Source organism: Gadus macrocephalus, chromosome 15 (genome assembly GCF_031168955.1).
Source record: "Gadus macrocephalus chromosome 15, ASM3116895v1".
Classification (NCBI taxonomy): domain Eukaryota; kingdom Metazoa; phylum Chordata; class Actinopteri; order Gadiformes; family Gadidae; genus Gadus; species Gadus macrocephalus.
This window is the reverse complement of record NC_082396.1, coordinates 21,644,737-21,670,896: the sequence shown is the minus strand read 5'-3', so window position 1 is coordinate 21,670,896 and position 26,160 is coordinate 21,644,737. Positions and strand designations below refer to the sequence as shown.

The following is a 26,160-nucleotide window of genomic DNA, read 5'->3' as shown; positions in this document are numbered from 1 at the left end:
CCAGTGCTGGAATATCCATGGATTGCAGAGAAACCTATCAGTCTTACAGTCACACCGGTCTTGGACACTCCGTACGCAGTGTCGGGCCAGCCCCCCTTCTTATGCTCATCTTTCTTGGTCTCCTCAACGAATCGCTGCATCAGTCCCACTAGCTCCTCCTCCGATAGGTCCTCACTACGGAAACGCTCCTGGAGGGCGGGGCTACATTGATTCAAAGTACGGGAGCCGACAAAGCTGGAGATGTTCACCACACGACCTGCACACACACACATATATGAAAAAAAAAAAAAATATTATTAATAGCAATCTATCACACCCCATGCCGCCATGTGGTTTATTAGCTGTACCTCCAGTTTTAACAAGTGGTAGGAAGTGGGTCAGCATGTCTCTGGTGGCAAAGAAGTTGGTCTTGAGCGTCACCTCTGCCTGCACGGCAAACGGTGTTGTGTCTGCTCCTACATAACAAGATGTAAACAGAGTTACATGTAAGTACACAAACAGTGTTGTATCTGCTCCAAGCAAGAATAACAAGAACACGATTGAAAATGATAATATATTTAGACAGGAGAATATCTGTTTAGAGTTTAATAAGCCTGACTCTGTAAGAGACATTGAAGACTTTAAGACTACTCCCAGCTTATTTCTGACCATCTTGAATGTCAATCACAGGCACCTGAATACAACTCTTCCAAAGGGTGTTGAAATGTAGGGAGGCAGGGAAGACAGATATAGGGGAGGATTTTTGGGTTGTCAGTGTCTAAATATAGAAATAGGGGACGATTTTGGGGTTGTTTAGTGACTAAATCTGCTCCCTTGCCCTTTTCTGATCTCTCTTTACACCTCCAGAGTTACGTAAGTGACAACAGAAATGGACATTCAAATGACACCTTACTTGCATAATATAATTAGGATATTTTCCTAATTATATTATAACATCCTAGTACTCAGAATCTGATTCAACTAAGATTCAGAGTACTTTATTAATCACAAAGGAAATGGTTTGTCACAATTGCCCTGCTGAAGACAATGAAAATAATAACACAATATTGCACAAGAAACTAACCAGCAGTACCTTTAAATGCTATCCCAGCATTGTTGACCAGAATGTCTACACCTCCGTACTTGTCTTTGAAGTACGCTGCTGCCGCCGTGATGCTGCTGAGGTCGTTGATGTCCAGCTGGTGGAACATGGGTTTGAGTCCTTCCGACACCAAGGTCTCCACGGTCTCCTTTCCACGTCCACTAGAACCACAGAAAAATGCCTCAAACTAACTCTAACTCACTTTTGATTTATTGAGATTAATTTATATTCAGCCCTTTGTTGACCAAATTGGGTCAAATTTTCAAAGTCAATGCAAATCCACTTTGCGATCATGGCTTTTGTTTTTGAAAGTCATGTTTTTTTGCAAAATTTGGAAATTCATTTTCTATATCCAATTGCATAGGCCTACACTTATGTAATATCAGATGTTTTAGTACCGAACATGCGATTCACTGCGATTTTTGCACATATCTACAATATTGCTGAATATGCCTTGTTCTCTGTACTGTGTAAAGATAAGAAGATCCAATGTTTCTCACTATTACACAGAGGTAACTAAGTATATTATGTAGTTGTGCCTTATCTGGCGAACTTATAAATATTCAAAATAAATACATGCAGAAAAGTTTTAAATGGTGTAAACAAATAAAGAGGTAATTATCAAATGCTTTATCACAAGCAGTACAGTATTATCTTCCAGTGGTCCTACATGTCTCTGGCGGTGACGTAGACCACACCCTCAAACTGCTGGCACAACGCCTTGACGATGGCTAGACCAATCCCCTTGTTACTGCCCGTTACCACGGCAACCTTAGTAGACATGTCTGCGGGAAAGGTGAGGAAGAGAAGAGAATAGTTATAAAGGAGTAGGCTACATAGGCTGCAGTCTGAGGGCAGGTTGAACGTTGATATTTTCCACATCATTAATAGCCTCATCAAAACAATTTAAGGTGCGTTCATACCAAAAGCCAAGCAAATATTCTACTCGCAGAAAGGTGCGTTCACGATGAAGGAGCAGCACGAATGCATACAAAGTCGATTCCAAGGCATGTTTAGATTAGGGCCCGACCGATTCATCGGCCTGCCGATTTAATCGGCCGATTATAGCCTTTTTGAAAATAATCGACATCTGCCAAAAAGACGCAGATTACAACCGATTTTTATTTTTTTTATTTTTTAGAAATGTTATTGCGCTTAGTATCCTGCAGATTGCGCTCCTACTCGCCTAGCTAACTAACAACTTTAGCTGGAGTAAAAAAGAGGAGATTGAATTTTACCGTACAACATGAAAGCACGCTCGCTCAGGCAGCTGCGCGCTCACCTCACCAATGTACACAAGACGCGTTGTTTGAGCATGTTTTCTTTAGGTCCCAGGACATGTTAATTTGTTATACTGTAGACTCTAACGGTGAGACCATACTGCTCAGCACGCACGTGTTAGTCACGGCTCACGAGCGCAGCACATTGGGAGTTAGTTATTTATTTTACATTTTAAATTACACAAATTTTTGACTGTAAATGTATTCTAAAACACTCAAAGGTTCTGCATTCAATTCACATGGTCGTCAAAAGTGTTTTAAGTATATTTAAGGTATCAAAAACTACGTTTTATATGCTTTTTAAAAAAATAATAATAATCGGCCGATTAAATCGTAATCGTAATTCTTCTCTGAAAATAATCGGCATCGGCACTCTAAAATCAATATCGGTCGGGCCCTAGTTTAGATGCACATTTTTCAGCTGAAAAAGCTGTGGCGTGAATGGCTCGAATGAAGCGGCAGGAACATCCTGGTGGAATGGTAGAATGAGGCGCATTTCGTGTGATTCTACTTGCGAAAACACTTTGCTCAGTTTGAAAATGATAACTTTTCCGCGAATTTCGCGTGATGCTTTTTCATGACAGCCAACTGAAGTCCAGAGTGAATCGCAACATGGAGGAGAAAGTGATTGTTGACGTTCGCGGACTCCCGGAGCTTTATATCTATATAATATCTGTACAATATAATATACAATATCAGTGCCAAAAGCTGTGTGTTTCTACGGATGATGTTATGAACCATAAACAAACCACTTGCAATGGTGGTTATCTCGGCCATGATTAACAATCACAAAAGAGCCCCTCCTCCTCCTCCAATATCCTCAATACACTTGCATGAGTGTTTTGAAATTTGCGCGGTCAAAATTGTGTGCTCTTGTGAGCACGAGTGTAGAATATTCTACCCACAGCTTTTGGACAGGATATTATGCATTATATTATGTAGATAGAGCTCCAGGATTCCGCAAACGGCAACAATCACTTTCTCTTTCATTTTGAGGTTAAACTGGACTCCAGGGATTGATGTTGAAAGGCTGTCACGACATAGAATACAGCAAAATTTGAGGAAAACGTAATTTTAACAGAGCCCTTCTGGGGTCACATGGTAGAAAAAATACCTTGATGTGTAAATCTGTGTGCAAGGATAGGGAATCCGAAGGAATGGTTTACAATTCCTTCCTAGCGCAATCGATTTTTATGCGATTTCGATTTTAGCGTCAAACAATCACCAAAGTAATATAATCGAGTTCAAACTATTTATATATTTGTAGGTTTATTTATTTTAATCATTAAATGTTTTATAGAAATTGCAGCTGGATACATATAACTGTACATTATTTTCTATTTGAACATTTTCTATTTGACCATTTTGTTTAAGTTCTCAGTAACAAAGTATTTTTTGGAGAGAAATGCTGAACATTGCATCATGTTTTCTAACTGAAAAATAATCGTGATTTCATTATTGAACAAAATAATTGCGATGATTTTTTCCATAAAAAGGCTGCCTTAATGTAGGGTTTATGAGCTATACAGTATGAATGACTGAATGTATGGGGTTATCAGATTCTATACAGTATGAATGACTGAATGTAGGGTTTATCTTTTCAAATTTGACTGTACTTTTATGTTGGCTTTACGATCCTGCTAGAGCAGTGGTTCTCAACGTTTTTTGAGCAAACGCCCCCCTGACCTTACTCTGATCCTCTGGCGCCCCCACCCACACAAAAAAATATTCCCTGTTTTATTAAGCAGACGGGAGGCTGGTTGGATAAGAAAAAAAACACGACCACATCACTATTGGTTGTAATGTAATTTATTTTAAATCAAAAGGAACATTAAATGTAGGCTACAAGACGTGTCAACAAAAATCATGTGCACATTACGTGAACAACACATGCACGTCACCTGAATAATCAAGGGAACAGTTAACTATCATGAACAAATCATGAAACAGATCGCGTGTGTGAGTCCTAATAAGGTAGTCTAAATGCAACAGTCTATTTGTGGAGAGTATGGAGCAGCTGGAAATGAACAACTGCAAGAGGAATGACGAAAACGGGCTACAAAAACAAAATTAGTGAGAGCCCTGTGCTTGGTGGCCCGCTGCCAGCGCCTTGACGTCTGGACATTGTGAGGTCAATTTCAACCGGAGAGCGCCAGAGCTAACCAGGTCTAGGCGGTTGCGGTACTTTGACTGCATGTGCAGAGCTTGGCTGAAGCCCTGCTCCACAAGATAGGATGTGGGGAAAGCGAGGAGCAGAAGGTGGACTCTCTCCCACAACAGAGGGAAACGCTGGCCATGGGTGAGCCACAACGCTCGCCAACCCGAGTTACGGAACGTTGCCATTGCCATTGCCGTAGCCTCCTCACTAGTGGCGGCATCGTGTTGGAGCGGCTCCATCACCCAATTGGGGACGGCTAACTGGTCCAGATCTCTGAAACGGACCTCCATATCGGCCTTGACTGCCATCAAGTGGTCCCGGTAAACCAGCAGATGGCCATCAGTCAGTTCATCCAACACCTGAATGTCAGTACAGTAAGTTATTTTATTGGTGTGTAGCCTAGGTGATTTTGTGAAAAGAATGTTGAAGATGGTCTGCCCTCGTGTGTCGGTGGTGAGATACTTCCCAAACAAGAAGTCCTCCTTGAGATCCCCCCCAGACAAATACCTAACATAGCCCATTAAGAGGGCATTGTTGTCGGCAGTTGTTGTCTCATCAAGCTGGATGCTGAAGGGACACCCACGTAAGGTGGCACACAGCTCCTCCTCAGTGTCAAGCGACATCTCCCGTATGCGTCGGGCCACAGTATCATTGCTGGGCGGGATGGCCTTGATGACTGGCGCAGCGTCCCGCTCCATGACTGGGGAGATAGTCTCTTTTATTGGTGGAGTTACCAGAGACTCGCCTACAGTGAACGGTAGGCCAGACTTGGCAATTAATAAAGCTATGTTATAAGAGGCCAACAACCCGCTTTCACTTTGATTGATGTTCCGGGCGAACAGGGTGTTGACTGTGGGACGCCTTGAATGCCGATCCCTCAGAGACTTGAAGTACGCCGGATCTTAGGATGCCTTGTCCGGATGTTTTTTAAATAAATGTTCCTGTAACGAGAGGGTTTCATAGCCTCATTTGAGAAAACGTGATCGCAGAGAAGGAACAATGATTAAACTGCTGTTTATGGGTGAATTAATATATCCATAATTTATGTAATTACCATTGTACTGTCTGCAATTTTTCTTGCTATCCACCATGTTTGATTGTGTTGGTGTTGGTGTTGGAACTGTTAACCAGCGAACTTGGGTAATGTTTATCAGCGTTACCATAGAGATGATAGCGGAGGTAACGGGAGTCTGGGCGTGTGCACGAAAATAAGTCACTTCAGGGCGAAGCAAGACAAAACAAATTATAGATATATTAGTGGTGGGGCGTTAACGGCTGCGTTAACGCGAGACTCTTTATCGGCGATAAAAAAAATATCGCCGTTAATCTACTGTCATAGTTGGGTGAACACCTGGCGAATTGCACTGTAGGGGGCAGGAACGAGTCAGACTTCGAACCTGTGTATGCCTACTGTGAAATTACCACATCAAACGTGACATGCTGACATGGATGCAGCTATGAAGCCTCCGTGTTTGCTAAAGGGAAAATTTAATTTAAAGAAGCTTCCCAAGGGAAACCTCGACAAAACTAAGGTTTTTTGCACCTTGTGCAATGCGGAATTAGTTTACTGTAGGAGCTCTTCCAGTCTCAAGTACCACCTAAACGCAAAGCATCCCTAAGCTATTGCGGAACATGCCGGACCAAGCACTGCTGTAGCGCAGGGGAAGAGTCGTGTTCGTCAAACTACTATGTTTGAGTGAAACCGAGGCAAGCCCGTCAGCACAGCTCTATCAGACTATCTAACTAATCTCCTCACTCAGTGGATTGCCACCAGCTGCCGGCCCATCAGCGTGGTTGAAGATGATGGGCTCGAGCTTGTTCTTCAGGTGGCCACAGGTGACCCATCTTACAAACTATCTGCGAGGCGAACTATCATGAGGAGAAGACATGACCAGCACGCCGCAGAGAAAGCCGCAAAAGATGAGAAGATGGAAGAGGCGACGTGTGTAGCACTGACTGGGGACCATTGGACATCTGTCAATAACGATAACTACCTCTGCGTTACTGTACACCTCATCGATGCCAGCAGGGAACTTATCTCCTTCGCTCTAGGTAGGCTACGTTGTGTAATTTTAACAGTGTTGGGCAAGCTACTTGGAAATTAAACTGAGCTATCAGTTACTCTACCATAAATAAAGCTTCACTACACAAAACCTACCACCCAGTCAAATGTAGGCGAACAAGCTAAGTTACACAGCAAAAGTAGTTCATTCAATTTCAACATGCATGTTTAAGTTGAACCAATTTTCAAGCAAATGTGTGTTCAAATTTGGATTGAATCTGTGATTAATAAGTCTCAAAATTCCAAAGATAGGCCTACAAGTTCAAGTATGTTGCAGGGATATTCTCTATACTACAAATGGCTGCGCTGTGTTTAGCCACAAAAATACCCCAGAAATAGTGGCCAAGCTACTTCAAGAAGTTAAGGGGGTAATTCGGAATTTTGGACATAGGGCCTGGGGCCTCATTACAGAAAAAATCCTAACTTCTCATCCTAACTTAAGTTAGGGACTCAAAGGTCGGAAAAATCCTAACTTCCTATTACAGAAGCAGTCCCTAAACCTTTTGGCCGTTTCCTATCTTATCTTTAGCCTCCTATCTTATCTTAACTTACGTAATCCTAACGGCTCTGTAAATCAGATTTTCGATCTGCAATCGTCAGTTTCTGCACTCAGAATGTGCATGTGATTGATAGAACAAGTTACTTTAAACATTAACAGAGACTGTTGACAAAGGATCTTTGTTAATAACGGCAAGATAGTTGCACTAGTACGACGTCATGGCGGGTATTGATACAGGGAACAAGGAGAGGAGTTATAAAGTAGTAAAGTAATTCTTCCACCAAATTCAAAATGTAATGTCTTTGCAGGCGATAAAATTAAATTAAAATATGGTCAGGAAATTTAAAGAAATCATTACGCGGCCTCGGTAGCCTTTCAGACATCACGTTTCTGTTGTGTTGATCCTCGTCTTCATTGTCAAGCAGACCTACTAGCAGTGCTGCTGCCATTTTTTTCAGTTATTGACAGTTATTTTGAATTTAGGACAGGGTGTATGGCCACCTAACTTAGGGATCCTAACTCAAGAAATTCCTAACTTAGGATAGTTCTGTAATGGATAAATTCCTATCTTAAGATAAGATAGGATTTCTTCCTAAGTTAAGTTAGGAAACTTCCTTCTGTAATACTAAAACCCCTAAATGCCTTCCTATCTCAAGATAGGATAGGATTTCAGAGTTAGGAAGTTTCTGTAATGAGGCCCCTGGACGGTGGACAGTACAAAGAAAAAGTGGTCGACCATAGCGAGTAACGCCAAGACCAGGGACGCTACAGAAGAGGGATCAGGCAAAGACGGGGGCTGGTATGCCAGAAGTGAAGCTTATAACTATGCTAGAGGAGAAGATCCTGGCCACCATGGGTCAAGTTTACACCCAAGGTAAATTCAGTTCAACGCTTCTATCGCTAGCCAACTAGCTTAGCAACCGCAGATTATGTTTAAGTTTGACCTCACCAATACATAAGGCAAGAACGCTAGCGCTAAGGTTCGATTTTGGCATAAACCTTTCGAGTGGACCACAGATTCACAGAATTTGTATGAACTAGTGTCAGTGTCCACATTTTGGGGGCGGTGTACTGCTAGTGCTACGGTGTAGCAACTAACGGTTTTAATCTAAAATGTAACAACTAGACTCGCTATCGATAAGGGATTTTGAGGAGTGGCTCCATAGTTGACTAACCCTAACTAGAATAGGGCGACCAGATGTCCCCGATTTTAATTGCCTGTCCCATTGGATATTTCAATCACATTAATATCCAAACTGCAATGTCCCCGGTGTTTCTGCCTCATCGGGACCATGGCCTCGTTTTGATTTCTGACGTCTGGTCACAGACGCTAGATAGACAAAGATAGTTGTTGGACCACAAAATACAGAATATGGACCAGTAAACAGCAAAAGAAAAGCCAACGCTGACAACCCCCCAAACATGAAACCATCTGTGTATAGGCATTTCAACCGGCGCAGAGGTGGGCCTGCCTTAGGAGGTCCTTGAGAACGACAGTGCCGAGGTGTCTGAATCAACTGAGGTCATACTGACGTTGATGGATTCAGAGTGTGACAGTGGGACTCTGCCAACAGCAAGAATTATTCCATCACCTGGTAAGTTGATACCAGGTGATGGTATCAACCATAGATATTTAAATAAATGAGGTGCATTTTTACAATGACGCTGTCACAACTGTAGCTACTCCATTTATGAACAGTTGAGGTTTATAATAGCAAGGCTACTGTTCAAGGAAAATTGTCTTGATTCAGTTTAAATTCTTCTCTACAGCTAAAAAGAAGAAACACTTAAGCCTACAAGAGGAGCTTCTGGAGTTGGAGAAGGAGAAGCTGTTGGTGATGCAAGAGAAATTAAATGTTGAGAAGGAGAGACTGAAATTGGATAAAGAAAAATTTGAATTCACAAAGGAGTATTTTATTTACCACGGGATCAATATTGTGAACTTATTTGAACAATGAAATGAAATAATTTGCACACTTATTTAAATTTGATTGAGTTAAACTGTTCATTTAGTTTTTGTATTGTTGAATTCAATATTTTACATCAAATGGGTATGTTTTCTTTTAATTATCTGACATAAAATAATCCGCAATTAGGTTGTTTATGGCAGTTCTACCAGTCTGTGCACCATCATGTATGCCATCATGGCCTTCCTCCTCAACTTCAACCATGGCCGCAACGTCCTCAGGGTCCGGGAGCAATCCTGCATATGTTGTGCAACACAGCAGTGGCCATCACGAACATCACTGCTCTCTCAGGGGAATATTGAAGATATCCCCCACTCATATCATGGTATCTCCATCTACAACAACAAAAATTAATCAGTTTGTTTACTTGTTTGCTTACAATGCTTTACTTATCTCCTTTTTTGGTGTGATTTTATAGTCTATATTAATATTATTAAATCATTTTAAATAAATACATTTGCTACATTGGTTTTGGAGTATATAGTGTAACACTATCTTCTTAGGGGTTAAGACACACTCCTTATCTACGCTATTGAATGCACCAAAGCAGTATACTGTATGTCTCACCTTCCTTTCCATATACCATATAGCCTCTCCTGACGGCTACGGCACCTTTTGTGTGCCACATTGTACCTGCTCTCTGCCTCTGTATGCTCGTTCATGACTGGTGTCATTAGGTAGGGTTTCAAGGGATATCCCGAGTCCCCCAAAAGCAATCCACTTCCCCTACCCTCACTCAGGTATGCATTGATATCACTGTAAATGCACATATTGCATATATTAAAAGAGTATTTGAGTGAAGCCTAATAATAAAGCAGGTAAAACAATTATTTATGTTAGTGTCTATGGGACCCACCTGGTGTTGAATATGAAAGAATCATGGGTGGATCCAGGCCACTTTGCCAACAAATGCCGTGTAACCATATTTTGGTCCCCTATGGCCTGAACATTGATGGCATGGTATCCCTTACGGCACACATAAGCCGGCTCAGTTGGGCCACTTGGAGCTTTGATGAGGAAAAGTGACCCATCTATAACCCCAATTACCCCTGGCATCCCACTCTGTTATAAAAAAAAGCCTCCTTAATCTGCTGCAGCTCTTCTCCACACGGAAATCGAAAGTAGTTCTTTGCAAGATTGCAGATGAAGCGTGAAATACATGGCTGTGAAACCGAAGACAGGCTTGCAACCTCAGTCTGGAAGTTTCTCTTGGCAAAATAACGTAGAGAATTTGTTACCTGCACAACCACTGGCAAGGCTCCATGTCTCCTTGTAGGCCTCTCCAGAGCAGGACGTAATTCTTCCACCAAATTCAAAATTAACTGTCTTGGCAGGCAATAATGTGATATTAAAATATGGTCCGGAAAATGTAACACGTCATTATGCGGTCTCAGTAGCATTTCAGTCATCACGTTTCTGTTTTTATGTTCGTCCTCGTCTTCATTTTCACACAGCAGACCCACTAGCAGTGCTGCTGCCATTTTTTTTCAGTTATTTACAGTTATTTTGAACTTAGGACAGGGTGTATGGCCACCTAACTTAGGGAGCCTAACTTAAGAAATTCCTAACTTAGGATAGTTCTGTAATGGTTAAATTCCTATCTGAAGACAAGATAGGATTTCTTCCTAAATTAAGTTAGGAAACCTCCTTCTGTAATATCAAAACCCCTAAACGCCTTCCTATCTCAAGATAGGATAGGATTTCAGAGTTAGGAAGTTTCTGTAAACACGTAAACCCTATCGACCACATTTAAACACTAACGCCCACATTTAAACACTATCGCCCACATTTAAACACTATGGACCACATTTAAACACTATGGACCACATGTAAACCCTATCGACCACATGTAAACCCTATCGACCATATATAAACACTATCGACCACATTTAAACATGTAAACCCTATCGACCACATTTAAACACTATCGACCACATTTAAACACTATCGACCACAAGTAAACACTAGCGACCATATTTAAACACTATCGACCACATTTAAACATGTAAACCCTATCAACCACATTTAAACATGTAAACCCCTCTCGACCACATTTAAACCCTATCGACCACATTTAAACCCTATCGACCATATTCAAACACTATCGACCACATTTAAACTATCGACCATATTTAAACCCTATCGACCATATTTAAACACTATCGACCACATTCAAACCCTATCGACCACATTTAAACCCTATCAACCATATTTAAACACTATCGACCACATTCAAACACTATCGACCACATTTAAACACTATCGCCCACAATTAAACACTATAGACCATATTTAAACACTATCAACCATATTTAAACACTATCGACCACATTTAAACACTATCGACCACATTCAAACACTATCGACCATATTTAAACACAATCAACCATATTTACACGCTATCGACCACATTCAAACACTATCGACCACATTTAAACCCTATCGCCCACGTTTAAACACTATCGACCATATTTAAACACTATCGACCACATGTAAACACTAGCGACCATATTTAAACACTCACACAATTTGATATATATCACTATATATATATATAGATATAGATTTGTGCTGATTATATTATTACGAACTATCCTTGTATTTAAATTGCGGATCCCCATAAAGGGTATAAATTGCCATCCCCGTATTGGGTTCCAATAGGTTGACTGACTCTCCGTCCATCCTTCGTATCATCTGCTGTTCCAGCGCCAGACAAACGGCGGTGATACTACCGACGGAAAAAGCCGTTACGTCCCATTGTTTGGAGTGAAAGCAGTTTCTCCCTATCCATATAATATATATATATATAGATCTACACATATAAATAGTTTATAAAAGAGTTAAAAGTTTACAAAAACACACTTAAATTACTAAAAACAACGCAACACGCACGGAGCTACTGGATAAGCGTCCTACTCGCGTCGGCGCCATGGCAACCAAGTAGTGAAGCTACTGCCCAACACTGAATTTTAAATTACATTATTTAATTTAATTACTTATTAATTACCACAACACCATGAATTACCACCACAACATTATGTTTGCTTCTTGATGATTGCTAGTTGTTTACTACTACTACTAGTGAACTTATTCTGATCTGTCTGTCCGTTAGGTGTGATGAAAACAGAGGAGCGTCACTTTGCCGAAGCGTGTGCCAGGCAGTTTCTCGACGTCGCAGATACTGCCATTCGAGCATGTGCCCTGTGTTGCGCATGGTGTACAGAGAGCTATTGTAATGTCATTCGGGAAGGTGGTTTTGATGGTGCACTGGCCAAGTGCCGTAAAGTGGTCGGACATTTCAAACACAGTCCGGCCAACTCAGTTGAGCTGAAAGCCCAACAAGCCTCCCTTGGACAAGATCAGGAGCAACTCGTGCAAGATGTTACAACTCGGTGGAATTCCACCCTTGAAATGATCAAGCGTGTGAGGCGCAACAGAGACGCACTGCACACAACGCTGTCTCAGCAGAAGCACAATCTGGCCCTCCCAACAAATGCTGAATATGAGAAGTTGACAAAGTTAGAGAAACAGCTGGAGCCATGCAGGTATGGTCTACAAAGATAGCGTGTTCATGAATTGGCATATAAGTTAAATGTAATGTGATTAAGAACTTTAAAAATGTGTAATCTGAGTTAAATGAATTAGTCATATATTCAGTCAAATATTTATTGCTCTCTGTCTGTCTGACTGTATGTGTGGGTGCATCACTGAGCTCCTTGGTGGGGATAAGTATGTATCCTGCTCTGTGGTTCTACCTGCCCTGTGCCTCCATCATGCGATGAAGATCTCAGATGATGATCCTGCCTATATTGTGCGATCCAAGGCTGCCTTCACCACGGACCTCAACCAGCGGCGGGAGAAACTAAACCTGGAATGGCTTAAGGTATGTCAGACTGACCAGAAGATAACTGCATAGTTTGATCCTTATAAACTTTTAAGCCAGTAGATCGGTCAATGAATAGATAGATGAATGAGTCAAGAAGAAATACGGAGGTTGGATTTGGAAAGTGAAATTTTCATCAATCAATAATTATTATTTTTTATTCATTTTTGTTCATCAAAGGTGGCGACTGCTCTAGATCCATGATTTAAGGACCTCAAGGACCTTGCCCAGAGCAGAGAGGGAGCCAGTGTGGGCAAAGCTAAGGGAGTTGGTGAAGGGAGAAGAACCTGCTCTTCAGCCACTCGGGGAGGAGAACCCTGAGCCACCCTAGAAGAAAACAGCCCTGCTAGTGATGGGATCAGACTCAGAATCAGATGAGGAGACACCAGAAGACAATTCTGTGGAGCAGGGATCGACCGATACAGATTTTTTAGGGCCGATACGATACCGATATTTTTTCATCAGGCTTAGCCGATACGCCGATACAGATTTTCTTGAGCCGATATTTAGAGCCGATTCAGGTGGTGCAGCACACTCATATCGCTGTGATGCGTGTATGTCTCAATGAGTGAGACGCACACACACACACACACTCACAAACTTCTGTTTGGTAGCTGACGCTGACTGAAAAACTCAACCATCATTGAACTGGATTGATAGCGTCAGCAAACGGCTCTAAACACAAGTAAGGCCTACACGGTGCACTTATGTCTGGTACATGATAAACGTTAACACAAATTAATATTCAACAACGTATAAAACATATCTCTCATCATTAAAGCTCTTCTTGAGTGGGGGCTGCGCTCTGATATCACTGCGATGGCAACTCCGCCCCGCTCTAAGTAGGGAGAGAGGAAGAGACTACAACGGGTAGAAGGGAGATCGATGTTTTGTTGTGGTGGAAGGAGCATGCGAAAACATTTGGCAACGATTGCGCAGAATGTTCTCTCCATCCCAGCATCGAGAGCTGCGAGTGAGAGAGACTTTTCCACGGCTGGATTTGTGATTCAAGAACGGAGAACGAGATAACAATAAAGCTCATTCATTTGAATGATGTTTAGCTTGTATGTGATTTATCGTGGGCATGGGTCGGGTAACGGGCCAAATATGAACGGGTCCGGATCTAGTGCTGAACTTTGCGGGGGTGGGTCTCAAAAAAATGGACCCGTGCAGGACTCGACACACACCACACGCGTCCAAACCTCAGCCAGGTGGTGGCTAAATAAAACTCACACAAACACCACGGAACAACGTCGGCATTACTTAATCCCAGTGGCGGCGCCAGAAATAATTTGTTGCAGTTGCTTAACAGTTGCTGTATGAATTCAAGAGGTTGCTGGTCAAAAAAAAAAACCTTGATCAAAACACCTGAATTTGGCAGAGGCACGGCCGGGAAGACATTTTCGGCACGGGTTGGGGTGGTTGCGGTCCCGTACGAGGCAAGTTTACAGTACAGTAACAACACAGACTAATCGCACCACTGTGATTGAGTGTGATCGTATCATTTGACAGTTCAACGTGCGCTATCTTTCTCCCTCTCCCTCACACACGCACAGACATAAAGACGTAAAGACATAGAACAATATAGAGGAAGATCTTTAAGAAGGCCAACATGAAAATAGCCCAGCGGCATGTACACATTCACTGCTAGTCCAGGTGGCACTGCGGCCACACGACATATAACAAACAACATAGTTCTCTCAATCAACAGCCCGTCAGCAGTCCCCCAACTACAAGGTTAGCTGTCCTGTCAATAGTGGTGAATTGCACATCTCAGACCCACCGTCGCCACGGTACATTCCAAAGCATTCACATTAGTTGCGCGATACGTCTCAAATGTAGGCCTATGTGGAACATTAATACAATAGTTGCTATTATTGTTGATACTATTATACTTCATAATACTTCTATTAAGGGCGGATCATACCAGGCTACGATAAACCCATCCTTTGGCATGAGCCAAACCTAGAATCTAGTTCTACTTCAAAACAAAATCACATGGGCCCCAAGTCAATATGCTGCGACGGGCAAACTTAATAACCAAACGGCCTACCTTAAATCGATGTCTTGATCACAGGACGTCTTGCAATATTCCACTTTAATCCATACGGTTTAACACACCAACATTGCTAGCAAGCATGTGCTAACATTGTATTGCTAATTCAGAACTGTGTAGGCTACAATATTTTCTTCCGTTTCTTCAGACATTGCCCACATCCAAAATGTGTCATGTATAAATATATAAGCCTATGCTAATTATATTATTTTAACTAAAAGGAGGTACCGTATTGCAACAAATTAATATATCAAGACACATCGTGTGATTCACAACACAAAATGAAAAAATAACTGTTAGGAGATCTCGCGGGAGTAGACTGGATGACGATCAATCCTGTATTTAAACACCAACTAGTAGGTTTAGTTGAACTTATTTAATACCATTTTACGGAAAATGCCATTATTTCAAATATGTTGTTTGAGTTTGACCAAAAAATCAGGGGTTGCTCTGGGGTTTCTGAGTAATTGCTTGGAGTTGCTATAGCAACGGCAAGCAACCGTTTGGCGCCGCCCCTGCTTAATCCTATGACCAGTGTTACAGCTACCGCATGAATACATATAGCCACAATTGCAAGCCGTTTTTATAGACGAGGCATTCGCATTCACGTTTTCCACTTAGACCCACAAACTTGCTTAGCTATAGTTGCAAGCAAAGCCAATATTGAGCATGCATTTGGCATTCGTGTTTCCATTTCCCCCCCCCCACACACACTTTCTTCCACTCAAAGGACAATTCCGGTATTTTGATCATTGAGCCCCCTTTCTGGTTTGTTTAGGATGAAATAGAGTGGGTGACACCGAAATTTGAACTATTAGTCCTTTCTCGGGTATTTGGCTCATTTTGAATCGCTCCTGCCTGCTTCACAATGGTTGTCTGTGTGCATACACAAACCTGTCAACCCAACAACCCTAAACGTTCGTTCTCAAAAATGTGCAAGTAACCGAGTGGTTAGTGGCATTCGTGAAGTTTAAAAAAAAATTATCGCCGCAATATATGGTTTCCATCCGTGTTAGTTGCTAATTGGAACTATTTCTTCAGATACCTCACAACCGCATATAAACCTCCGCACAAGGTCCCACTCCGTGCAGCACCTACTTTCGACTTCCGTCGGCATCTGCCTGCACTTCCCACAGGCACACCACCAATTTCCCGTGATCCTGGGGACCGCTTCAGCCGGAGCTTCAGGCGCCTCCGTAGCCCTAGCCTCCATCTCACGTAGCTCCTCTTGGGTGAATTCTGGTTCAAAACGATATCCTCTGCCGTCAAACTCAAAATCGAGTGCGTCCTCTAGAAGCCACCTTTCATAATCCATTTTCAGTGATTTTCTATGTGATTTTCCCTAATCCGAGGTGCTCACGGTACAAGACGTTGTCATGGCTACCAGAGAGGACGCTGGCGTTGTTTGTTCGCCGCTTCTCTGATCACGACTTATTTCGATTTTTGTGACTGATAAAATTGTTTTCCTGTGCTTTTTTTTCACTTTTATTTTTTCATTTTTAACAAGCTATTGTCACGAGCCCTTCCAGTTTTTCGGGACATTGATTTTTAGCCTCACCGACGTTGTTAGCTGGGTAGTTAGGCATCTAGCTTTTTCTGACGTCTTCCAACTGTCAATATTGCCTCACCGGGAAAAGAGCCATCTGGTTCCAACAACAACCTATATCGCCTTGCCGGACAACTTTCAGCCACTCGCCTCCCGATCCCTGCTAGTGGGTCCCCCCTCTCTCATCTATCGAGTGGCGGCTAACGCTAGACTGCTCCGTCGGTCAGACCTGATCACATCAATCCTCCTCACTTTGTATGGTCTCCCCACAGTCAGTCTTTTCCCTGGTCCATCTCCTCCTGTCTTGCCGTGGGTAATCCTGGTCTACACTGCTGTCATCCATCTCTGTGCACCGGGCCCGCGGCTAGCCGCTATTGCTGAGTTGTTGCTCCCTTCGCCCGGCAGCATCATGCTCACCTATTCGCCTGCACAGCTGTTTGGTATGTTCAACTACTCCCTCCCATCATCCATCTCAGTCATCAAACAACTCGTCGCCGTTACATCCACAGGAGCTCTCGCCGTAGATTTGTTTTGTCCCAGCACGGTCTCTGCGTCCCATTCACCCGGTCAACTGCACGCTCCGTCACGCCCCTACCACGTCATCAGGACTCAGCTGCTTCCGGACCTTTCAACGCTGCCGTTAGGCAGCAGCTCACCAGGCAGGTGAGCTCCCCTCTGTCCTCCCGCACAGCTATCCTGACTAACCTCAGACCTCTCCAACCTGCCCCGATCCCACCCCCCTCTGGCTGTGTCAACTTTGCCCTCCTCAACACTCGTTCACTCACCAATAAAGCCCCCATCATACATGAACTCATCCTTGATAATAACCTCGACCTCCTTCTACTTACTGAAATCTGGCAACAACCCAATGAATTTTTCTCCCTCAACCAAGCATCTCCCCCTGGTTTCAGCTACATCGCCAAACCCCGCCCCTCTCGCCGTGGAGGTGGTCTCGCCGTCATACATAAAGAGACCTATTTGATTAAAGAACTCACCCTCCCTTTAGTAATATCATCCTTTGAATTCATTGCTTTTAAAGCCCCCTCCGCCACAACAGTTATCCTCATCTACCGGCCACCCAAACCTCATCCCTCATTCCTCTCTGACCTCACTGAACTCCTCACACTAACATCAACCCTCTCTCCACGTCTGCTGTTACTTGGTGATTTTAATATCCACATGGACTCCCCCACTTGCAAGCTCTCATTTGAATTCACCACTTTATTGGAAAATTTCTCTCTCGCCCAACATGTCACCTTCCCCACCCATGACAAAGGACATATCCTTGACCTTGTCTGCTCCATTAATCTCCCTGTACTCGACCTCCGGCCATGCCCCATTCCCCTCTCTGATCACAACCTTTTACAGTTCTCCATCCTCTCCCCCATCTCCCGCCCTCGCCCCCTTAGAGAAATCACCTTCCGTAACCTAAAATCCATTGACCCCCACCATCTCACTGACCTGCTCTCCTTCACCCTCCCCCTCGACTCAACCCTCATCTCACCTGATGAGCTCACAAACCACCTTAATGCTACCCTGTCTTCCTCCCTCAACACTCTGGCCCCCCTCAAAACCAAAACTGTCTCCTTTAATACCTCCTCACCCTGGTTTACACCTGCACTCCGCAAATTGAAACAAACCGGCCGCCAAGTCGAACGACTCTCCAAAAAAACCTCACTCACAGTCCACCATCAAGCCTACAAACTCCACCTCACTGCCTACAAAGACGCCCTCACCGCCGCCAAGTCTGCATACCTCTCCGCCATCTTTTCTGACCCCTGTCAAAACCCCAGAACCCTCTTCTCCACAGTGAGCAACCTCCTCAAACCGCGGACCAGCACCCTCTCCACCTCCACCCCAGATCTCTGCAACTCATTCCTCCAGTTCTTCGCCGAAAAAATCACTGCAATCAACCATTCACTGTACATAACCCCCCTGCACACTCAATGGCCTCTCCCCTACCCATCTCTCTGGACCTCCCAACACCTCCTCCCCATTGCCGTCTCACCCACTTTGACCTGATTACCCCTCCTGCACTCTCCAAACTTATAGGCTCCTCCAAACCTACTACCTGCTCCCTCGATCCCCTCCCCACTCCCCTGCTCAAGTCCTGCCTCCCCGTTCTCTGCCCTTACCTCACTAAGCTCTTCAACTCCTCACTGTCCCATGGAACTGTCCCCTCTGCCTTCAAATCTGCTGCCGTCACCCCCACCCTCAAGAAACCTGGTCTCGACCCCTCCTCCCTCAGTAACTACCGCCCAATCTCCAACCTCTCCTTCCTCTCCAAAACCCTTGAACGCATCGTCACCACACAACTCCAATCCCATCTCCACGCCAATAACCTTTTTGAATCCCTCCAATCTGGCTTCCGCCCCCTCCACAGCACAGAAACCGCTCTCCTCAAAGTCCTCAATGACCTCCTCATCTCTGCCGACTCTGGTTCCCTCAACTTCCTCATCCTCCTTGACCTGAGTGCAGCCTTCGATACTGTAAACCACACCATCCTGCTCACCAGACTCAGCAACCTCGGAATCGAAGGAACTGCACTTAGCTGGCTTCACTCCTACCTCTCCGACAGATCTCACTTTATCTCCCTCCACAACCACACATCTGCCACAGCCACCGTCACACAAGGTATTCCCCAAGGTTCTGTACTTGGCCCCCTCCTCTTCATCATCTATCTCCTCCCCCTTGGTCAATTACTCCGCCATTTCTCCATGGACTTCCACTGCTACGCCGACGACACCTAGATTTACCTCAGCACCAAATCCCCCCACAACCCCCCCCTCTCCCACATTGAATCCTGCCTGTCTTCACTCACTCTCTGGATGCAAAATAACTTCCTGAAACTTAACAGCAACAAAACTGAACTCCTCCTCATTGGCTCCAAAATCCACCCTCAGTAAACTCGCAAACCCCCCCACACTCACTATCGACGGCACCACGGTCTCCCCCTCCCCCCAGGCCCGCAACCTTGGCGTAATCTTTGATTCCACCCTCTCCCTTGAACCCCACATCCGCCACACTGTCAAAACCTCCTTCTATCACCTCCGTAATATTGCAAAGATCAGATCCTCCCTCACGCTGCAGAAAGACTCATCCATGCCTTCATCTCCTCCCGCCTTGATTATTGCAATTCACTCCTCGCCGGCATCTCCACCACCTCCATCAACAGACTCCAACTGGTCCAGAATGCAGCAGCCCGTCTCCTCACTCATACTAAAGCGTGGCACCACATCACCCCAGTCCTCAAGAATCTCCACTGGCTCCCCATCTCACATCGGATCCACTACAAACTCCTGGTCCTCACCTACAAAGCTCTCCACCATATGGCCCCCCCATATCTCTCTGATCTTCTCTCCCTCTACCAACCCCCCCGGGCCCGCAGATCCTCCTCAGCTGGTCTCCTCTCCACCCACACATCAAAACTCCACAGCCTAGGTGACAGAGCCTTCTCCAGGACATCTCCCAGGCTCTGGAACTCCCTCCCCCAACATATTCGTGACTCTGAGTCCCTCACCATCTTCCAGTCCCGCCTCAAGACTCATCTCTTCTCCTCTGCCTACCCCTAGATCACTCACTATCTCTAGCCCCATCGACGTTTATCTATTTTTGTGCCCCTATGTAAAGCGCTTTGAGTACGTGAAAAGCGCTATATAAATTGAATCTATTATTATTATTATTAAGACTTCAAACCAACGTAAAACAGCCCACCTTTCCGGTTCGGCGGAGTACCGTATTTTCCGGACTATAAGTCGCGTTTTTTTTGTAGTTTGGCTTGCCCTGCGACTTATATTTCGAAGCGACTTATATGCCAAAATTGTGCGTACATAATCCTCGGCCGCAAGAGGGCACCGTCATTCATTAGGCCTACAACTGAACGCTGCAAGCCTACTGCACCACCGAATAAATTATATTCTCGTCCTCAATGTCCTCCGGTTCAACCAAAGCTACCCCAGCCTTAGCTGCAATTTTGTGCAACATAGCTGTCACACATATCACAGCGCATGACTTGGCCGGCGAAAACTTGAGCCCTCCGCTGGACTTGTGAAGGCATCTGACCGCGGCGCATACGTGTCCGGTGGAATCCCGGTGTCACTGAATTCGGTATACTCTCAGAACTACGAGGGACCGACACACCTATATTGCTATTGCAATTTCATTCAGTCTCTCCAGACTAAACGTTCTTGTTTAAATGTTTAAAAATAAATGCGACTTATACACCGATGCGACGTATATATGTTTTTTTCCTCGTCATGGAGCATTTTTTGACTGATGCGACTTATACTCGGGAGCGACGTATAGTCCGGAAAATACGGTAATATCAACGTGCAGTAATGAGTCTTCCAACTGAAATCAACTGGCGATAAATGTGCTATAAAACACGACAGAAACCATATATTGCGCCGATATATTTTTTTTAAACTTCACGAATGCCACTAACCACTCGGTTACTTGCACATTTTTGAAAACGAACGTTTAGGGGTTGCTGGGTTGACAGGTTTGTGTATGCACACAGACAACCATTGTGAAGCAGGCAGGAGCGATTCAAAATGAGCCAAATACCCGAGAAAGGACTAATAGTTCAAATTTCGGTGTCACCCACTCTATTTCATCCTGAACAAACCAGAAAGGGGGCTCAATGTTCAAAATACCGGAATTGTCCTTTAAAGTTTAAAACTTACCGTTGTTTTGAAGAGCAGGCTTCCAGCACTCTTCTAGTGGGGGAGGGGCAATGCATGGTTTGCAGTGAACTGCAGCGTCACTAGCAACACAGAGCTGCCTGTGTGGACGCCTGTTTGTAAATTATGGCGAAAAAAATATCGCCGAAAAATCAGCCGCGTATCGGCCGATCGATATATTGGTCGATCACTACCTTGGAGAGGTAAAAGGTAGAGCCCAGTGCCAGCTTAGATCAGTGTCCACTGAAGTGGTGGTCGGAGCACACTGCCGTCTATGGTAAGATTGCCCACATTGCCCGTAAATACTTGGGGACTCCTGCCACAACTGTCCCATGCGAGAGACTTTTTTCTTTAGCAGGCCATATTGTGCAGAAGAGGAGATCTAACTTGTCACCAGAAACTGTGAACAAGCTGGTCTGCCTGAGTGACTGTTGGAAGAAGAAGAAATAGATTCTCAAGTTCTCCATGACCTGTCATGTAGGCCTAAAGTTCAAAATTCATGTTTAACTGAATAAACAGTTCATAAACACAAGTGCATTTTATTGAACATTAATTATTTTCCACACCAATTATCATAGTAGAACAGCTTTCTCAAGCAGTTTGTGATGCATTTTGGAAACAGGAGATGAGCCCCTGGTCTAATGCGCCACCTGGCCTGAGAAACCCTTTCTAAAAGACTAACTTTTATTCATTATTTAGGTAGCACACACATATTCTGAATGCCTTCGGTAGAATTCAAATGAGCCATTTTAATTTCAAAATTAATCTAGATTAAAAAAATAATCTATGCCCACCTCTAATATATATTTATTTCTTTATTTCAGGTTGCCTATTTTTGCAAAAATATTTGAAACCCAAAAAAAAAAATAACGTTACAAGCGCCCCATGGGTTGCGCGAACGCCCCCATATGCTAGAGCTTCTTGTGTGTTATAGTTTATAGAGTTGCAGGCAGCATGACATAAAGCAACTCCAACCACTGATTTACAATCGTGTCCATAAACTCAACCCAGAGAATATCGCTGTAGTTTTCATGGATATGTTGAAAAACGTAGATATTTCTGTTCATTGTAAACCAAATATTGTAGTTTTTTAACATTGTTTTGAATATGTTGTTGAATGATATTTGAACTGAAACCCTATATTTGCCGCTCCTTGAAAAAAAATTCTCCTCATACATGAGGACCAGTCAGCGTCACAATGCTTCATGTGGAATCCCTGCTTTGTAGAACAAACCAAATCCATGCAAACTGATTGGGAATCAGACGGAACATTTTACAAACCTGTGAGCATGGATTTACACATGGATGTACAACCCAGAATCACACAAGATCCGCACTGCCCAGGTTTTTTCCGCCGCAGCATTCATCCATTCCACCATTCATCTATTCCTCCGTTCTTTGATGATACCGCAACCAGTTACCTGCATTCTACAGGTGCCACCACGCTAGATCAAAATAAACATGCTATTATTTATTTGGGAAATTGGCGTTGTAGAGGGAGAGCCGATAGATAACAAACATAAAGAAAAAGTCCTGTCAGCAAATTTGAGGTAAAGTCGGTAAAGGGTCTATTTTAAAAAATTTGAGGGTTCAAAAAAAAGTTTACCCAGCTCAATTTGGAGTTTTAAGATAACTAATTAGCATAATTCACATACGTTTTGGTTTTGACACCAGATATAGTAGGAATCACAAAGATATAAGGCACTAATATACTCTTTATGTATCATGTATGTTGTAGGACAGGACAGGAATTACCCCCAATGACCCCAAACTAGCAAATTAACATGAAATTAAGCTGAAATGAAAATTGAAATAATAGCTTAAATTTGGTATTTAAAAAAATACAAAATAGATTCCTTGATAATAAATTGATAGAATATTGTGTGTCAGCAAATTTTTCTGTAGGAAGTCCTCTGTCACTAGCTATTATCAACAGTTTTCAGTCTTTACAGAGGATTTACACAGCATTTTTCTATTGGAAAGGTGACTGTGGTTGCCCAGATATAAAACATGTTCTATCTTTCCTATCATTCAAATTCCAGCCATGCAGTAAAATGGAAGAGCTTGCATGTTTGAAGAGTGCAGAAAAGCGCAATGGAGATTGCATTATTTGCAAAGAATTTAGACAAGATATCCTTTATAACGCAACAACAAAAGGTTTACAGTCATTAAAAGTGGCTGCAGAGAAAAGACAACATTTAAAAGACGTTGCTAATCTAGACACCATTGAAAGAATTTTGTCTACTGCTGAGGACAACATCGAAGATGTTTGTAGGCATAAGAAATGTTTTGCCGTTTTCTCAGACAAGGGTAAGATCACTCGATTAAAGAAGCAATTATCTTCATTCAAGAAGAATCCGCAGGCGACAAGTTCTGGACTACGGAGTAGGATTTCATCAGCCAACTGTAATTCGTGCATATTTTGTCAAGAGAGTAAAGGTTAAAAAAACGAAACCCTAAGTTCTGTTATGACTTTTAATGTCAGTCAACAGATTATTGAGCATGCAAAGTATGATCGCAGTCTTTCTGTACGTGTGGCAGGGATAAGTGATTTGAAAGCAGCTGAGGGCAAGTTTCATCCCAACTGTTACAAAAATAAAAGGCAACGGATGACAAGGGGAGGGTACTAATGTGGCTTATTAATGACTTGCAGGAGTTGGCAACAATGGGACACATTTTGGAATTTAAGAGTTTTTTTTTTCTAATTACTGCTTAGTTTCTGTCATACTAGCTGTTGAAATCCAAGAAAGGGATTTTTGCCTGCGATTGTTTCCCGCTGGAACCCCGCTGGAGTACCACCACCGCGAGGCACCACTGCCTGCAGGGCAACACTGCCCTGAGGCACCACCGCCACGGGGCACCACCGCCACGGGGCACCACCACGGGGTACCACCGTCGCATCGGGGCACCACCGTCGCATCGGGGCACCACCGTCGCATCAACATTGCCCGCTGCCGAGGCAGTGGTACCGAGGCTTAAGGCAGTGTGTGTACACACACTGTAACGGATTGTTGTACACTTCCTTGTTATCTGGATAACCGTTCTGCTGTTGGTGTTATGGCGCATAACACTTTGGGTTCTGATGTCTCTGGTATTCCAAAAATGAGACTCGTAGTGGGGGTTATGTCAGCCATGGTTGAGAAGGAATTTGGGGAAATTAACTTTGGCTTTGCCTCTCTGAAGTACATGAACCGCGAAATGAAGGAGAAAAGGATTGTTACCAGCGATTGTCTCTCACCAGAGCCCCACTGCCCGCCGCCGGCAGCGGGGCTCCGGCGGGAGACAATCGTAAGCCTAACCCTAACCCTAACAATCCCTTCTCATCCATGTCGCGGTTCATGTACTTCAGAGAGGTATAGATTGATATTATTTAGATAAAAGAGCTTCAGGACTTCCGCCGGAGCACCCTGAGTGTGAATATTTACAGAACACGGCCAAAGGCTGTGTGCGCCTTGCCATTGCGATACATTAACTGTAAACAGAGTGCATGGTACCGTGGCCGCAAGCTACTCAGGGCCACAACCCCACCCTCCTCCTTGACCCGCCACTCTCCTCCTCATTTGCATTAAAGCTACAGACACCGGAACGGCACGCTTGGGGAAAGCTCAATGTGCGACTGGCCCGTAGTGGCTGTGATTCTGCACCAGTGGTGGATTTAATGATTCGTTTCCGTGACCCTGTTCGCGTGAGTCAGTTCGCCAAGAGGAGTCGTTCGCGAATCTTTCGTTCGTTCGTTCGTTCGTTCAGTCGAGTTTCCGGTAGGACTGAGTCTAACTGATTCAGCTGAGAACCGTGCAATGGTGTGCATTCCATGATGTGATTTATCGCTACCGGAAACCAGGCTGAACGAAGAAACGATTCGCGACTGACTCCTCCCAGTTCAGTTGAGCTCCGGTAGCACTGAGTCTGACAGACTCAGCTGAGAACCGTGCAATGGCGTGCATTCCATGATGCGATTCACCGCTACCGGAAACTAGGCTGATTCGCGAACCACTCCTCCCAGTTCAGTCGAGTTTCCGGTTAATCGAATGGTGAATCGAATCATGGAATGCACGCCATGATTGGGTATGCAGCCAGGCGGCTAGGTGGTGCTGTGATACACTATCACACAACACCGCCATGTCTAAGCTTATGCGCAGAATCTTCCTTCTACTCTTATCTGCGCCGGTAACGTCACGGTACCAGAGCGCGGGAGGCAAACTATATGCGACACCAAGCAAGAGAAGTGAGAGAGATGGAGAAAGAATAGATATATTGTTTCCCTTTACTTTATAACACAACATTAGCGGGACCTCGGGAGGAAAAGCAATGCTTAGCGAAATGCTAACCTTAGCGTAGTTGTTTGCTTACGTTCACTGTACAGCGCCGCGCCAATCAGCTGTGACTGCTGCAGAGCGTGAGCGTCTTGGGAATACCCGGACAATATAATGGATATAATATGGACACAGAAGACACTCAATATTCGGTATTTGTTATGGATTTATTGTAATTCCCTGAAAAGATGCACGGAAGCTCCCGTAAGGGCTGAGATGGCAGAGGACAGCTGATTTGGAACGGAACAACAGCTGTTCGCTTTCACGGGGAAAAACTAAGGAACACCAACTTACTTAGGCTTACTAATTAACGTTCAAAAGCTATTAAATCGTCAATACAATATGCAGATACTGTTTCAATCGGTTCCAGGGAGTATATAGGGATTATTAATGTTGTTTTTGATGGTGTGTTTTTCTGGAACGAGTATTCAAATATTCGCTCGGAAAAACCAACGAGTATTCGAAGCCTGAAAAATGGCGTTCGGGCCAGCCCTAGTAGACACAATGTTGTATTTGCTAGTTTCACACTAGGGATGGGCAAAATTATTCTTTTTCGTTCTTTCAGTTCAGTTCACTATAACGATTAGTTTGTTTGATTTGTTCGTTTTGATTAGTTCGTTACGTCAGATTACG

At 43.8% G+C, this 26,160-nt stretch overlaps 1 protein-coding gene across 4 annotated transcripts in view; it reads right to left on the bottom strand.

Moving 5' to 3' along the window:
- cbr1 (carbonyl reductase 1) overlaps window positions 1-26,160 on the bottom strand; it is a 54,738-nt gene that overhangs the window by 1,754 nt on the left and 26,824 nt on the right. Inside the window, exons 2-6 of one of the 4 annotated variants that reach the window (XM_060073435.1) lie at window positions 21,218-21,327; window positions 1,752-1,866; window positions 1,073-1,242; window positions 348-455; window positions 48-256 (exon numbers count right to left, since the gene is read on the bottom strand). In XM_060073435.1, coding sequence (XP_059929418.1) covers window positions 48-256; window positions 348-455; window positions 1,073-1,242; window positions 1,752-1,864 — 600 coding nt within the window. In that variant the 5' untranslated portion in view covers window positions 1,865-1,866; window positions 21,218-21,327. Of the gene's footprint in view, window positions 1-47; window positions 257-347; window positions 456-1,072; window positions 1,243-1,751; window positions 1,867-2,073; window positions 2,108-21,217; window positions 21,328-26,160 lie in introns of those variants that run through there. The other 3 variants (XM_060073437.1, XM_060073433.1, XM_060073434.1) reach the window with 3 other exon arrangements.